The 15361-nt window shown below is 37.4% G+C and overlaps 1 protein-coding gene across 1 annotated transcript; it reads right to left on the reverse strand.

Moving 5' to 3' along the window:
• Nucleotides 1-431: 431 nt before the first annotated feature.
• On the reverse strand, nucleotides 432-8459 carry LOC113050279 (potassium voltage-gated channel subfamily A member 2-like). Its single transcript, XM_026213089.1, has 3 exons — nucleotides 8308-8459; nucleotides 7053-7314; nucleotides 432-5655 (listed from the first exon to the last, which is right to left on the reverse strand). The coding sequence occupies exon 3, from the start codon at nucleotides 5529-5531 to the stop codon at nucleotides 4053-4055; it is 1479 nt and encodes a 492-aa protein (XP_026068874.1). The 5' UTR covers nucleotides 5532-5655; nucleotides 7053-7314; nucleotides 8308-8459; the 3' UTR covers nucleotides 432-4052.
• Nucleotides 8460-15361: the final 6902 nt, after the last annotated feature.

Here is a 15361-nt window from a genome sequence, read left to right on the forward strand (position 1 = left end):
CACACACACACACACACAGTCTCTTTCTCACTTTGCACACTTCTAACTCTCCAGAGCTTATGCCGATATACATTGTCAGTCTTTCTACACCAGCCTTGTCTATGATCTTGATCTATTTTGCTCCCAATGGCTGTTTTTAGCACACCCTTCTCTCTGTGGAAAGTGCAGAGGACTATACACTGAGCACTTACAGTGGAGTAAAATCGAAGATTCCAACAGGCACCTCTCCCTGAATGGTTTGAAGCTACCAACCTTTTCCTCTGGATGAGCTAATAATATCGACATCTAAAAGCTCCCGGTGTTCTGAAAACATGCAATGCCATCATTATTTCCTTTTCTAAAATTATCTGCCAAATAGCTCTGAGCATATCTGTGACATTTAAACAATGCACGACAACATTGAAAGAAACAAGCAACACAGCTCTTGGGTTTCATATATCATCTTTTTGTTGTATTTGCAGTATTGATCATTTGGGAGGGATATATGCATGACTCAAACCATAGATTGTCCACTGGTGCTTGTAAAGTGCTTTTTTATATCCAGTAACAGTGAAGATACTGTTTTTCAGTGGTTACATCCTAAAAAACATGGCTGCTTTGTAGAGTGAATATTACATACTGGATCACACTAACAGGAGTGTAAAACGTTCATTGTCTTGGGGCTTGTCCTTTACAGCCAGAATGGGGTGAAACTGACTCATACAACTCTCTGCCAATTGAAATTTTTGTATAAGTCTAGACATCCCTTGGTCTGACTGTTGAGCACAGGCTATAGGGTCTTAAGAGCTTTATGGATATACACACATGCCAACACACACACACACACACATATAACACTGTATTGCATAATTAAGCAATAAGAGAGACTTTCTTTGCAGGCTCAACAACATGGGATGGACAGATACAGGACTCGTCTCAATCACTGCAACCTAGTCATGTACTCATAAGGCCAAAGGCAATTAAAGCATAGTACAACAGTTCACTGGTTCACAGGTACAACTTCACTGTATTTTAAACAGTGCATTTACGCTTTAACATGAAATCTACATATTTACTCAGTAATCGTCCTGGATTAATGGTGTATGATTTGTAAAAGAAAAGAAAAAATAAATAATGTGTCCTCTGAAATGACGTTCCTTTTCTAGCCATTTGACTCTTGGTTAACATTAGCCAATAACTAAATTGCTTATTTATACATTGTTTTAACAATCTTGTAGTATGGATTGGATCTTTTCTGTTTTAGAACACCAACATTTGATGATCCAGAACTTGTGCTAGTCTACATTTTTCCCCCTCATTGAATAGGAGAAAAGTAGTCATTTAATTTAATTAAAAAAATTATTGCTTTAAATCTGTGTGATAAATTGAAATGAAATTGAATTAATAATATAAATAGAATGACTTTATGGTTATATGGTTTTGACTGAATTTGCCTTTCCTCCCCATCATTTTTATTTTAAAACAAAAACTTCTGTGAAGGCCAAAAAAAAAAAAAAAATGATACACATCCTTTCTAAACTGTGACTATAGGCTGATTATGAGATGCTAACAAATGATTTTGTGACATTCAATGCCATCATTTAGCATTTCAAATGACATTTAGAAAATCAACACACAAACCAAATGTGATACAAGAAACTGGTGCACCAGGCAAAAGTGTTTCACAGATGTGCCTGTCCAATGAGGGAAAAAACAAGGCTTCAAAGAGGTACTGTTATAGCCCTGACATTTTACACTGCCAGGTCTAGCACCAAAAGCACAATACATGTTATGGTCACAATACATGTTATGGTCACACATTATATATAAAGTTAGGGTGAAAATGTTAATGTATATGGTTTAGGATGACATGCGAATTACCAACAGCACACTGTCTGAAATCATGCATAGAAAACCTGCTGTTTGCCTGCATTAGACCTGAAGTGGGTCATTTCTGTTCCCCTAGTGGAATTACAAAAATGATTTTCAAAAGAAATCTTCCAAACACTCCCCGTCTGCCATGTGTCAGACAGATAGTTTTGCTTTAAAGTCCACTGGTTGAGCCAATGTTGCTGTGTTGTGCTGCTTATACATCAGAGCAGTAATTCGAAAGCGCCACACTTTCGGGGGAAATTAATCCACAAATGGATTACAGACCGTTTTTAACATAAAAAAGACACACTTCAGCTTTAAAGCATCCAAAAAGACGTTTAGTACATTTCTTAGGCACTGGCTATGCATTGTGGGGCGTCAGTTTGGATAGATTGGTTTAACATTCAGGATTATACACTTTGTTAAACCAACCCGAATTGTGCGTGTTGCATTGCTGTCTATATTCTAAATTTTAAAAAGAATACATAATTAGCAGCAGCTGTGAAAGCAGTATCTGCTTCTAAATTAGCAGCATCAGCACATAAAGTCTGCTCAAAAAAGAGACAAAGACAAAGGCACCTGCAAGCCCAGGTGAGAGATTGGAATGGATGTGGGTGAAAAACCGTCTAATGGTACACAGTCATGTGCCACATCAAATAATAAAATCATCAGTCAATCCATATAGAGTCTAAGGATTTTGTGTCTAAAGAGTCAAGAGAATAAAAAAAAAGAGTTTTTGCTGCCTTGATAATGGCTATAAGTTGAACGAAAGGCCACAATAACTGTGGTTGGAGCCAAGTTTCTACCATTTGTAGAAAGCCAGTATTGACTTCCATAGTTTATTTCTGTCGATTCATTGTGGTTTGTCATTATAGAGTTTCTTCATCATAAGATACGTATGTAAGCCTGTAAGTCTAGATTTCAAGGTCACCTGATGCTAAGACAATCAGAGTCCCAGCAATCAATGCCCTAATGCTACACTGTCCATCCAAATGCAATGCTGAGTGTCTTTTTATACTTTGTCTCACAAACCAAAACCTGAAACTGAAAACAGCACCTTTCGATCACAATAAAACTTTGCAGATAAAAATAGATGTATACTGTATATGTATATATACAGACCAAGATACATATTGTCGTCATATTCTAGCTTCTGAACTAGTTTCTGTATATCACTTTCTCTTGAGCTTAAAATCCATGCCATTAGGATTGGTTTTGAGGCCATGCAACACTATAATGTGAACTACAAGATGGCTCATTAAGTGACAAAGTAATTTGAATATCAACTACATTTTGGCCAACCTCTGCAGCTTCCAGCAGAATATACACTGAACAGTATACTCTTACAAAAAATACATAAAGCATTTTTTTTTCTGTGGCACTAGGGTGTTATTTTGCTTATTATTCATTTAATGTGTTAATATGTTTTTGTGTGTTCCTTTTCCTGAAGAACTGCAAATAAAAACTGACATGAAATGAGAAAAGAAAAGCCACTGAATGACATTGAACCCAGATGCTGCAGACTATAAATAACATAAAATATGATATGTAGAGACATTCATCTTGTCTTGAAAAGCTTTGCAGCAGGATAATCATGAAGGAGTAGATACAAGTTCTGTCCATACATACTTAGTTTGGGTCCACACATAGCTATCGACACAAAAGCAAGCAGTTTTCAATGACATTCCCAGCCTGATTACCACAAACCGCAAAAATAATAGACACCTGTCTTGAATCTACGTGAATATTGGTGTTCTTTAACAAGCCGCAGGATTGTGGATGAAACTTCTGTGAATATTCTTTATATCATATACATGTACTGCATGTGACCCCAAACCTTTTTAACAGCAGATAGAGCACACAGATGACATTTCTTTGGCGAAGCTTGACTTTGAGAGTAAGATGTTGATGGAAATATATGGAATATACAGAAATATATGTGCTGTTTAATTGTGTACCAGTTCCTTATAAATTCTTGGCTCCTGATCCAGATAAGGTGTTGGATGATATAGACGACGACCATGCAAACATTGATGAATACTTGGATTGTGGATGGACCTAGATGTACAGTTAGACTTTCAATGAAGAATTGGAGATTGGAAAACTCATGACAATAACTGAGGTGTTCAACCTCACAATCCTCCTTCGAACATGGCTTACTAGTCCTTTTATAATTTAAGTGGTACCTGCTCCCCAGATGACTAGACATCTGTCAGCATTTTTTTGATATTAACATAATTTGTATCTGATAAAGTGCAATTGGCTGTTTTGAGGTTCTCTTCCTGAAAGTCCTCGTTGCTGTTGTTGACACCTCCTTGGACTTCCATGTAGTCCGACTTGCTGATGGTGGATCCACTTCGACTTCCCTTCAGCTCTTCTTGTGAATCGGCTTTAGGCACGTTAACTTGGAGATACTGCGCCTGCTCCTCGCCTTCTGTTTCTCGATGGTAGAAGTAGTTGAAGTTGGAGACGATGACGGGCACAGGAAGGGCGATGGTCAATACGCCAGCAATGGCACAGAGGGATCCGACAATTTTTCCTCCGATGGTTGTGGGCACCATATCTCCATAGCCAACAGTCGTCATTGAAACCACAGCCCACCAGAACGCATCGGGGATACTATAAAATTGTGACTCAGGTTCGTCAGCTTCTGCAAAGAAGACTGCGCTGGAAAAGAGGATGACTCCGATAAAGAGGAAAAAGATGAGAAGTCCTAACTCTCTCATGCTGGCTTTGAGGGTCTGACCAAGAATCTGAAGTCCCTTCGAGTGGCGGGAGAGTTTGAAGATTCTGAAGACTCGTACAAGTCTGATGACCCTCAGAATTGCGAGAGACATGGCTTGTTGCCCTTGCTGCCCATCTTCTGCTGTCTCGGCCAACTCCGTTCCCAGCGTGATGAAGTACGGAATGATGGCCACCACATCAATCATGTTCATTATGTTCACAAAGAAGTTGGCTTTACTAGGGCAAGCAAAGAAGCGCACCAAGAACTCGAAGGAGAACCAGATGATGCATAGCGTCTCTAGAATGAAGAAAGGGTCTGTGAAGTAGGTGGATGTGTAAATGGTTGTGGAGTTAGTGACAGCAACTGGGACTTTGTGAATCTCCTCATCGCTGTGGAAGATGGGCAAGGTTTCCAGGCAGAAGCTGACGATGGAGATGAGGATGACCATGACAGATATGATTGCTATAATCCTAGCCGGTCCAGAACTTTCTGGATACTCGAACAGCAACCAGACCTGCTTCTGAAACTCATTTTCAGGCAATGGCCTCTCCTCCTCCTTGATAAAACCCTCATCCTCCCGAAACATCTCAATCGCTTCCTCTCCAAGCTCATAAAAGCGGATCTCCTCTGAGAAAACGTCCAAAGTGACATTGACGGGGCGCCGCAACCTTCCACCCGATTGATAGTAATAGAGGATGGCGTCAAAGCTGGGGCGGCTTCTGTCAAAAAAGTACTCATTCCTGAGCGGGTCAAAGTACCTCATGCGCTTCTTGGGGTCCCCTAGTAATGTTTCGGGGAACTGCGAGAGGGTCTTGAGCTGTGTCTCGAAACGCAGACCCGAAATGTTGATTACCACTCGCTCACAGCACTCCTGCTCCGTTCCCGGGTCATAGTCCTGAGGAAGACCAGGGTGTGCTGCTGCCTCATCTGAGGGGTCGCCTGTAGCCACAGTCATTATGGGGGAGGGTAAGGCCTGCACTTTTCACGGGGGCGGGGCACCACTGGGTGGGAAATCCTCACGAAAGTGGGCTTGACACCATAGACCTCTGAGGGTCACAGCGTGCTACAGGGTGGGTCAACTGAAAGACAACAAAAGATATTTTAGGACAGCATGCAGATTTTTTTACGATTGTGTCCACAGAGGGTCTAAAGTGTCAAACTCCAATCCTGGAGGGCCACTGTCCAGCAGTGGAGAGGAGCTCCGACCAGCTACAAAACAACTGCCTGGAAGTTTCTAGTGAGTCTGAAGACCTTGATTAGCTGGTTTAGGTGTATTTAATCAGGGTTGGAGTTGGCTCTCAAGGAACTGAATCTGACATCCCTGGTCTAAAATATTCTGTAATGTGGGACACTTATTACCATTGTTTAAAAATGTGATGCTAATGACTTAGCCTTACGATCATTACATTTTAATAATAAAAAAAAAGTAAAAAAAAAAATCTTCAACATAATATATGAAGAAATATATATATATATATATATATATATATATATATATATATATATATATATATATATATATATTAAGTATTCAAACAAAAAAAACTATACTAAAAAAAGTGTCCTGCTTTGGAAAAAAATGGTTGGGGTAAATATTCTGTATTATTTATGAAAAATGTTTATCATAATATACTGTAAGTGTGTCCCTAGTATAATATTCAGGAGAGAGACCACACAGTCAGTACAAAATGTCAAGCTTAGGCAGAAAGTTAAATATAGCACAATTCAATACGAAACAGCATATTTAGTTACGCATTCAAAAGCAAAGTTCCTTGATCATCTTAAAGAATGCACCACAAAATGAAGTTTTTCAACAAGACCTGTCAAATATTTCTGGTGTGCTGCAATGGACAAATATCCATTCACATAAAACTGCTTCTCTCACAGTGCAGTCATGTGAAAGATGCCCTTCTCTATGAGACATGCACATCCTAAAACTACCATGCTGTATCCATTCAGTGCATTCCCTATCCCTTTTCTCCTCCTTTTTTATGAAATACCCAAATGTTCAAAGAACTGACGCTTTTATCCAAAGCAACTTACAATTGCTATATATGTCAGAGGTTGCACGCCTCTGGAGCGGCTAGCGGTTAAATGTCTTGCTCAGGGACACATTGGAGTCTCACAGTGGATTCGAACCCAGGTCTCTCACACCAAAGGCATGTGTCTAATCCACTGCGCCAACATGTGTATACATATTTGTTGGACGCATTTCAACGGATTGTTTCTTGTCCCAAACAGTGCCAGCATGCTCTAAAATATTCAGCAGAAGCAACCTATGAAATATTAAACTGCAGAAAATACATTTTAGACTTTAACAGGACTTTGTGGTCTCTTTCTTTTCACTCCCTCCTCATTATATTATACATGATGCATAACTGTAGATAATAAAATGCACACACAAATACCAAATAAATGAATAAAGCATCATGTATTCAATAGTCCAGTTTACGTATTCAGAAATGAGACATTGTACCTGCTAGGATAAAGTTTTAAATCACCCCTGTGGTTCCTCAGGTTCCCAGAAGTCTCGACAGCCTTCTCAAAGTGAGGATAGCACTCCAGCGTCTGTGTGGCTGAGATGAAAAGGACAAACACACATCTGATTCCTTAAATCCCGGCTGCTGCTGTCTGTCGTAGCTCTCTGTGCACCGGCGTATTGTGCATAACGGGGCAGGCAAGGAGGAGGGGCAGAGAGGTACAGTATGCGGGTGTGTCCTAGTCTAGCCCAGAGCTTCCTTACAGCAGGTTGTTTGAGAAGGACAAGGAGGAAAGAACAGGAAAAAAGTGTATGATGCAAAGGAAGGAGGATCTCTTCATTCCACATTTTAGGAGGTATTAAGATGTCCTTAAAGGGCACCACAGCCTTGCTAGACAGGTTGTAACAACGACAGTAGAGATGAATGTGAAATTTCTGCAGGAGGCACAGCATCGTGCTTGCCAATTAAGTAAGTATTAGTCTTTCAGGGATTACATTGATAATTGGACAGTCAATTTTTTAATTAATGGGAACGCTCTTTTAAGTGACTGATAAACTACTGCTTATTGTGTAGTGTGTGAGGCGTCAGTGACAAAGTATGTCAGAGATAATAATTTTTTTTGCACTTTGAAACTTGAGAACTTTTTAATGTTTCAAAAAACTATATATTTTTATAATCATGATTTATATGTATATGAAGTTTTCCAGTTGATGTGATCAGTATGTTATTTATTTATTCTGGTCACATGACAACAAAATGGCTGAAATAATAGACTTTTTAATACTTTTTTTCTCAGTACATTTATGCCACCAAGCCATACAAATGTTATCCAAATAATTTATTTTAAATATTTTTAATTAAACTTAATACATATTCAGAATAAAAATTAACAGTACAGTAATGACCAATGAGCCAATCTCATTTAAAATTAGATAACTATTTATTTATCAAAGACATGTCCCCTTAATGACAAGTGATGGCACTATCACTGTTAAATGCATTATTGAAAACAAAAACTAAAATTGCATATTCATTTTATTCGCCAAAAGGTTTTAATTTGACTAGTCAGTTGAATCAAGGGTTAGATCTATAATGAACCTTAATGTGACAGCTGCACCCTACTACTTTTTACAGTGATTGCAATACAGTATAAATGCTAATTCTCTCAAGATGTCATGTTGACATGTGAACAGATGCAGAACATCATACATAAGAAGTCTGCAGCGACAGACGTCTCGAATCTCTTCCTACCTGTCTGTCTACCTCGCTTGCCGACGTCTCAGTAGTTGTTGCATGATGTTCACACAACAAACCATTAGACGGTTAGTTAAAGCGTTAAATAGAATCTGCAGTCAGTCGTTGCTGTGCATACCAAAAGACTTCTGATTAGAGACACGCGCTCCGTCCGCGCTACCACTCCTCACCTTATCCGCAGGGTGGGCAGTTTAAAGGGGACGCGTCACGAGTGATGTTTCCAGAATTAAATAAGAGAAATGAGTGGAGTGTTCCAGCCATAATTCACTTTTACTTTCACATACATTTATAGTCTGTTGAACTACGTCAGTCATTGTTAATTTGAGAGTGAAACCAGCATATATATATATATATATATATATATATATATATATATATATATATATATATATATATATATATATATATATATATATATATATATATATATATATATATATATATATATATATATATGAGCATGAGTGATTGCAATTAAAACTCCTGATTGGCCATTGCGTTCGAACTTCAAACCTGTCTCTCCATGTGTGCATTTCCTTATAGACATATGCATTTGATGGGCTGATAATACTCAAACCAAAATAACCCTAACCTGACTTCAGTACATATTGATACGCTAATTTCAGTACATATTCTGTAAGTAGGCAACACACACACACACACACACACACACACACACACACACATATATATATATATATATATATATATATATATATATATATATATATATATATATATATATATATATATATACATACATATATATACATATACATATACATAAACATTGATTCCAACAAAACACTGATAACTAATAATAATTGCTAGTGTATTGTTTTCTGCATACTGCACAATACAGTATACTGGTCCAATTATAGAATTATTTGCAGTATGCAATGATGCACAAATGTGTTATACTGTAGGTCATGTGTGTATTCTTTGCATGCCGTAAATCGAAAACTATGCACAATATTCCAACTGTATACTTTAGAATAGAGGGTGTAGTACGGTAGTATTCTTAACAGCTAGAGAACATTTTTGACCTTTAATTCTGTCCATGAAGCTGTGGCATTTGTACATTGATTGGATCTGAAGGTTGAGGCATGAAAGTCACAGACAGAAAGCGATACATGAACTGTCTCCTTTCTGACTTAAGCATTTGCTGCAGATTTAAATCAGTAGGGCACCTTTACCACCACAAGTCTCAGCCTTTAGCTCATGTATTTCACTGGGAAATTTGATTAATTCATTTCAATTTGTTCCATTTAACATTTAATCGACAAATGATTGAGATAGATCTCATGGCAAATTAATTATTTGTTTAATTTTCTTTGTGCTTTCAAGGAATGATTTTGAATACAAATTGTGCTGAGATGTTTGTGACAGGCTGTTTTATAGCCAGAGCTTGGATGTCAATCAGGCATACGTGTAGGGGAAATCTGTCTGACAGTTCAGCCGTTATTCATTAGAAAGGCCAATATAAAGAAGTGTTTGTGCACTTCACCTTGCATTAGCTCACCCTCTTTAATTAAAACCGAGAGGTCAGTGTAATTCTATGCTTGGGTGAGATGTGTTTAAGACTAGCCAAAGAGAGGAAATGTAAGCGTAAGCCAAACCCTACTGATCCTGGGTCGATCTGGACGTACACTCACGGTCACACAAATATGCAAGTTCGGTCACAAGAGACAATGTGGTCAAAGTAGTTAAGAGGACTGGTAAGAAAAAGATTTTAAGGCCATTAAAATGATTGTCCTATTCTGTCCTGTTTGCAGTGGTGCGGAAGAGCAGGACAGGAGTGAAGACAGATGCACTGTTTTTATCTTTACAAGTTATTGGTTTAATAGTGTGATGCAGAGAAAAACTGATTTTGTCAATGCAGACTTTATAAAGAAAGGCTTAAAAAAAGTATAGAGTGAAATAAAATAAATGTTTTAAAGCTATTTGTTTAAAAGATTTAAATGTTTAAAAGTTTAGATGAGCTTAATTTTTACTAGCATGCTAAATATTTCTGTGCAGCCAATCATCTAGGCAGGCTATTTAGTCACATGACTTGTCAGTTCACGCAAAGGAGGAAAAAATATATCTGTTTTCATTTTTAAATCTCTAAATCTCTGTAATAAAGTATACAAAGCTTATTTCGGTAACAGACAATGCATTGTTTTTAAAAGATCAATTCTTTGACACAGGTATAAAATGTGCATAACAAATAAAAGGCTACCTACTTTATACTGATGTAAAGACATCTGTGGAAATTATCAGTGAGCAAATCAGTACACAAATCTGAACAAACTTTCAGAGTAGATTAAAAAAACTGGAGTCACGAGGATGACTTAAAACCCACCACTCAGTCACTCGCATATAAGAATTTATTCATAAAATGTGTTTCCATTGTAGTTTATTCAAACTTCTTACTGAATAAAGATATGCACCTCAATTGAGTGTATAAAGTTTTTATTAACATTTTGGAAAACATTTTTTTAATGTAATATATAAAAATAAATAAGTAAAATTAAAAATAGGATTGGAATCTGAGCTACTGAATTTGATCATATTGCAATATGTAGATCAGATTCCATCCACTTTTTTTTTTTTTTTTATTGATTCAGGTTTATGCAGCAGGTTTTGTATTCAGGATTACAGTTCGGGACTAGATTTCTAACATAAATCTAACTCAAATGTAACAATGAATATTTTCATATATCTTAAGATTCTAAATGATTCAGCATGTTTTCTTTTTTTCAGGGCAGCTTGAGTTTGAGGAGGTAGCAGACAGTGGCAGGAAGCCAAGAGCCTGAAACAGCTCAAGGTCACTTACTCACTGCAGCAGATCCATCTCAACCTGCAGTGATACACACACCTCCGCACACCAGTGAGGATAATGACATCACGACTCGTTTGATCACATGTAATAGAAATGAGAAACAATTCTTATGTACGTATGGGATATTTAATTGAATCCCATTAAATATATCTGATGTTATCCAGTATCCAGTCACCTTAAAATCACATTCATATTACCACTGAGACTATTTTGTGAAAAAAACAAAAAAAACAAAACTAGATTGTGAAAGCCAACATATACAGACATGGTCTCCACTGTTACATTCTGCCATCACTGGATGCTGCTCCTCTTGTTACTATGGCGACAGGCCCCTAGAGCCCCTCCGCAGGCAGACTGGAGGAGATGAGAGCTGTGATGACATCACACAGACTGAGGAATCACTGGTGTTGGGCCACAGAAGTGATGTCATGCCTGCTGGCTCTGCTAAGTGATCTACAACTGAGGTGGAAAGAAAGGCATGACTCAGCTTTTAATGGACATCCTCATGAAGTAAGATGATTATACTTAATAACCAGTGATTAGATGTGCTTTCTAAGCATCCCTATTATAACTGCTCATTCTTAGAGTTAGTGATTCGAACAAACCCCAACCCTAAGTATTAAGCTTTGGCACATAATCATCCACCAATTTTTTTGCTAAGGGACATGAACAATACTTTAGATTGTCCAGTAATAATACATTGCCCAATGTTCTTTTACAAGCATTTATTTTTGCCTGCAAGATAACAAGGTCATGAAGGGGACACCCAAGCCATATCTACAGACCACAACATCAAACACTTAGAGGTTGGTTCATTTTTTTTAGCCACTGTCTTGAAACCATCCAAAACACCTTAGCAGATATATTGCAATGCCCTAGCAACCACTTAGTTTGCCATAGCAACCACATAGGAGCATGCTAAAAACACTCTGAATACCTTAAAACCATAGCATTGAATTTTGCATCCGCAACTTCACTAATATTTTATGCATAATTTAAACATTTAACACGTGGTACAATAACGTACTTTTCTGTTAAGGTATTGACAACATTAACATTAACTAACGAGCAATATATTTGTTTCAGTGTTTATCAATATTTAAAAATGAACATTAAAAATACTTTTAGTTCATGTTAGCACAGGTTCAATAAATAATATTGACAGATACATCTTTTGATTTTAATAATGTATTTGTTGAAATTAACATTAAGTGAAAGTGACGTGTGAAGTGTGGCAAAGTATGCTGTCCCATGCTCAGCACTTATCCCATCCAAGTGCACACAGCAGTGAGTAGTGAACACACACACACATACATTTGTTCAAGGGTCTCACCTCAGCTGTGATATTGAGAGTGGACGAGCCAGTAAAATGACTCGAACCTGTGACCATGGCTGCGACCTGGGTTAAAAGTTAGACTCCTGAAAATCCTGAAAACAGTTCAGCACTAACAGACAGAAGTAAGTAATGGCTCTTTATGATATCATTTTCTTTGATCTGACCTTCACTTTTTTTAGCGTTGAACCTATTCTCCTCTGTATCTGTTATCGTATTGGTCAGTATTGACCTTGGCCTTCTGTTCCTTGGGTTTATTAAAGGACCTTTTATTTGAAGTAGAGTTTTTCTTCTGGTAACTTCTGATCTCATGGATCATAAAGTCTTTGCTCTTTTCTCTCAGTGTACAGTATCATCAAGGTCAAATACTATAATTGTCTCTTGGAGTCTCCCTTCGATTTCACACTTCATTTCCTGTTGAGCTTGCAACCATTAATACCACTGTCTGTGACACCCTGGAAAATGAAATTCCATGTTAACAAAAGAAATGCCTTCTTGATATAGTGCCATAATAAAGAACTGTCTCTAAGTTAATATTAACTTGCAGCTGAGTTTAACAGCCAGACCAAGATTAGTAGGAAAAACAAACCCATTCAGATTTCATCCTACAATCAATAACTTTGCATTATAACATTATTTTTCAATCATGATTAGGCACATTTTCCACCCAAATTCCTATAACTGTAATGCAAACAAACTTTAATGCAGTAACATAATTACATATGATAAGAATATTTGTTGTCTATAACATATGTTAATAAAAACTATTGTTACAGTATTTTTTTTACCTTTTAAGTAATAGTATAATAATAATTAGAAAAATAATCTAATAATAATCTAATGTGTCATGCCCATTGAAAATAAAGGGACTTACAAAACATCTCAAGTACAGTAATGAGAATTTGGGGGAAAATATCATGATACTGTATCTCTTAATGATCCTAAAATAGACTTGAGTTTAATAAGTAAAGCATTTGAATGTAAATTGTCTTTAATTATGGGGTGAAGACTCACTTGCAAACTTTGGAGGGAGATTAACCAACACTGTATGCTGCGACGCTGTGAACATAATGATAACAAAGTGGCATGAAATTAGATAGCAGATCAGATTGCAGCTTCGACTGAATGTGATAAGCACACAACTTTTTATATATGACCAGAGGGGGTTTTAAACTCTCAGAGCTTTTATACTTAAAGTGGTTATCGTATGGTCCAATCTCCAGCGGTTTAATAGCCTGTCAGAGAGAGTTACTGCAGTGCTAGAACGACACTATTCTGGGATGCGAATGGTAAGAGAGAGAGAGAGAGAGAGAGAGAAAGGGGGAAGACCCCAGGCTCTGTGGAGGACACATACGCTTGTGTGCATAAACACACATAACATACCTCATCTGACCCCCGGTAAGAGTGTTAGGGCTCAGCTGTTTTGTTCAAGCAGTGAATGAGTCTCTTCAGAAAATTTTCTGCTTCCTTATTTTCATTTTTTTTTAGACAGTGAATAAAAAATGTGAGTGCAAAAATCAATACCACCATGCTAGAATATTCTGTTTGGTCACTAGGTTGTTACTAAGTAGTTGCTAGGGTATTGCTATTGTTTGTGGTTGTTAGGATGCACTGGGTGGTCACTAGGGTGTTAGCTGCTAGAGTGTTTCGGGTGGTCTTTATGGTGTTGCTTTAGTATGTGGTTTCCAGGGTAATCTGGGTGGTTGCTAGGTGGTCGCTTGGATGTTGCTATGGCATATGGGTGCTAGGGTGTTCTGGGTTTGTTGCTAGGGTGTTCTAAATGGTCACTTGGGTGGTCTAGGTGGTCACTAGGTTGTTGCTAAGGTATGTGTTTGCAAGGGACGTTGCTGAGGCGTGTGGTTACTAGGGTATTCTGGGACATTGCTAGTGTGTTGCCATGGTACGTAGTTGCTAGGGTTTTCTGGGTGGTTGCTAGGGTTTTGCTATGGTATTTGGTTTCTAGGGTGTATTGTTGGGGACTAGAGTCTTACTAGGTGGTTGCTAGGGTGTTTCTATGTGGCTACTAGGGTGTTCTAGATTTTGCAATACTATATGGTTGCTAAAGTGTTCTTTAAGATTAATTCATGACATGATGCAGCATAAAGTGGTGGTGTTGTGTACATCAAAATATTTTTTTTGTTTCATGTGACACAGAGATATCGTGCAGTTCTGAGGCTCTGTGGGTTGTTCTGGCTAAAACCCAACCATATGGGATCACTGTTGATCTGAAACAAGCAGACTCAGTGATTCTTCTGGGGCTAAATGTTACTCCGTTGTACTCTAGTGCTTGATAAAACAAATATTTAGCCTTCCACATTTGTCCTTTTGATCTAAGATGTTCAAATATTGTTTATGAGGGATGTGGGAAGATTGTTTTGTTTTGGTTTGCTGCTTGTAATAGAAGAGGCTCAGCTGTGTGACTTTAAAGTTCAGTTCTGTTGAAAAAAAACAAAAAACTGAGTGTCAAGGTGTCAGGTTTGTGATAAAAAATAAGTGTATTATTATTAATATTTTATGTTTCAGTTTAATCATAATCATTTTTTTGTATCTACTTTTTGCAGAGCCTTTGTAAAATTGAATGCAAAACAGAAGACAACGAGCGCAGTGTTAAAAAGAGGCAAAGCTACATATGTTTTTTTGGAAATTAATTAATGTTGGATAACCAGAAAATGTCAGAGAGTTTAAGAATAAGAATGATGCACTAAAAGCATTCACTTAAAGCAAGTTTTGTGTACTGATGACAACACTGTCAAAACGATCCGCACACTGGAACTATAGACTGAACAAATAATGTGCATGTGCATGACATCACCATTTTTACAAAATTAATGTTTTTTGTTTTGTTTAGTTTTTTGTCTGAATGTCCCATTTTCTTTTTGAACAGTTAATCTATT

The sequence above is a fragment of the Carassius auratus genome, chromosome 31 (genome assembly GCF_003368295.1).
Source record: "Carassius auratus strain Wakin chromosome 31, ASM336829v1, whole genome shotgun sequence".
Taxonomy (NCBI): Eukaryota; Metazoa; Chordata; class Actinopteri; order Cypriniformes; family Cyprinidae; genus Carassius; species Carassius auratus.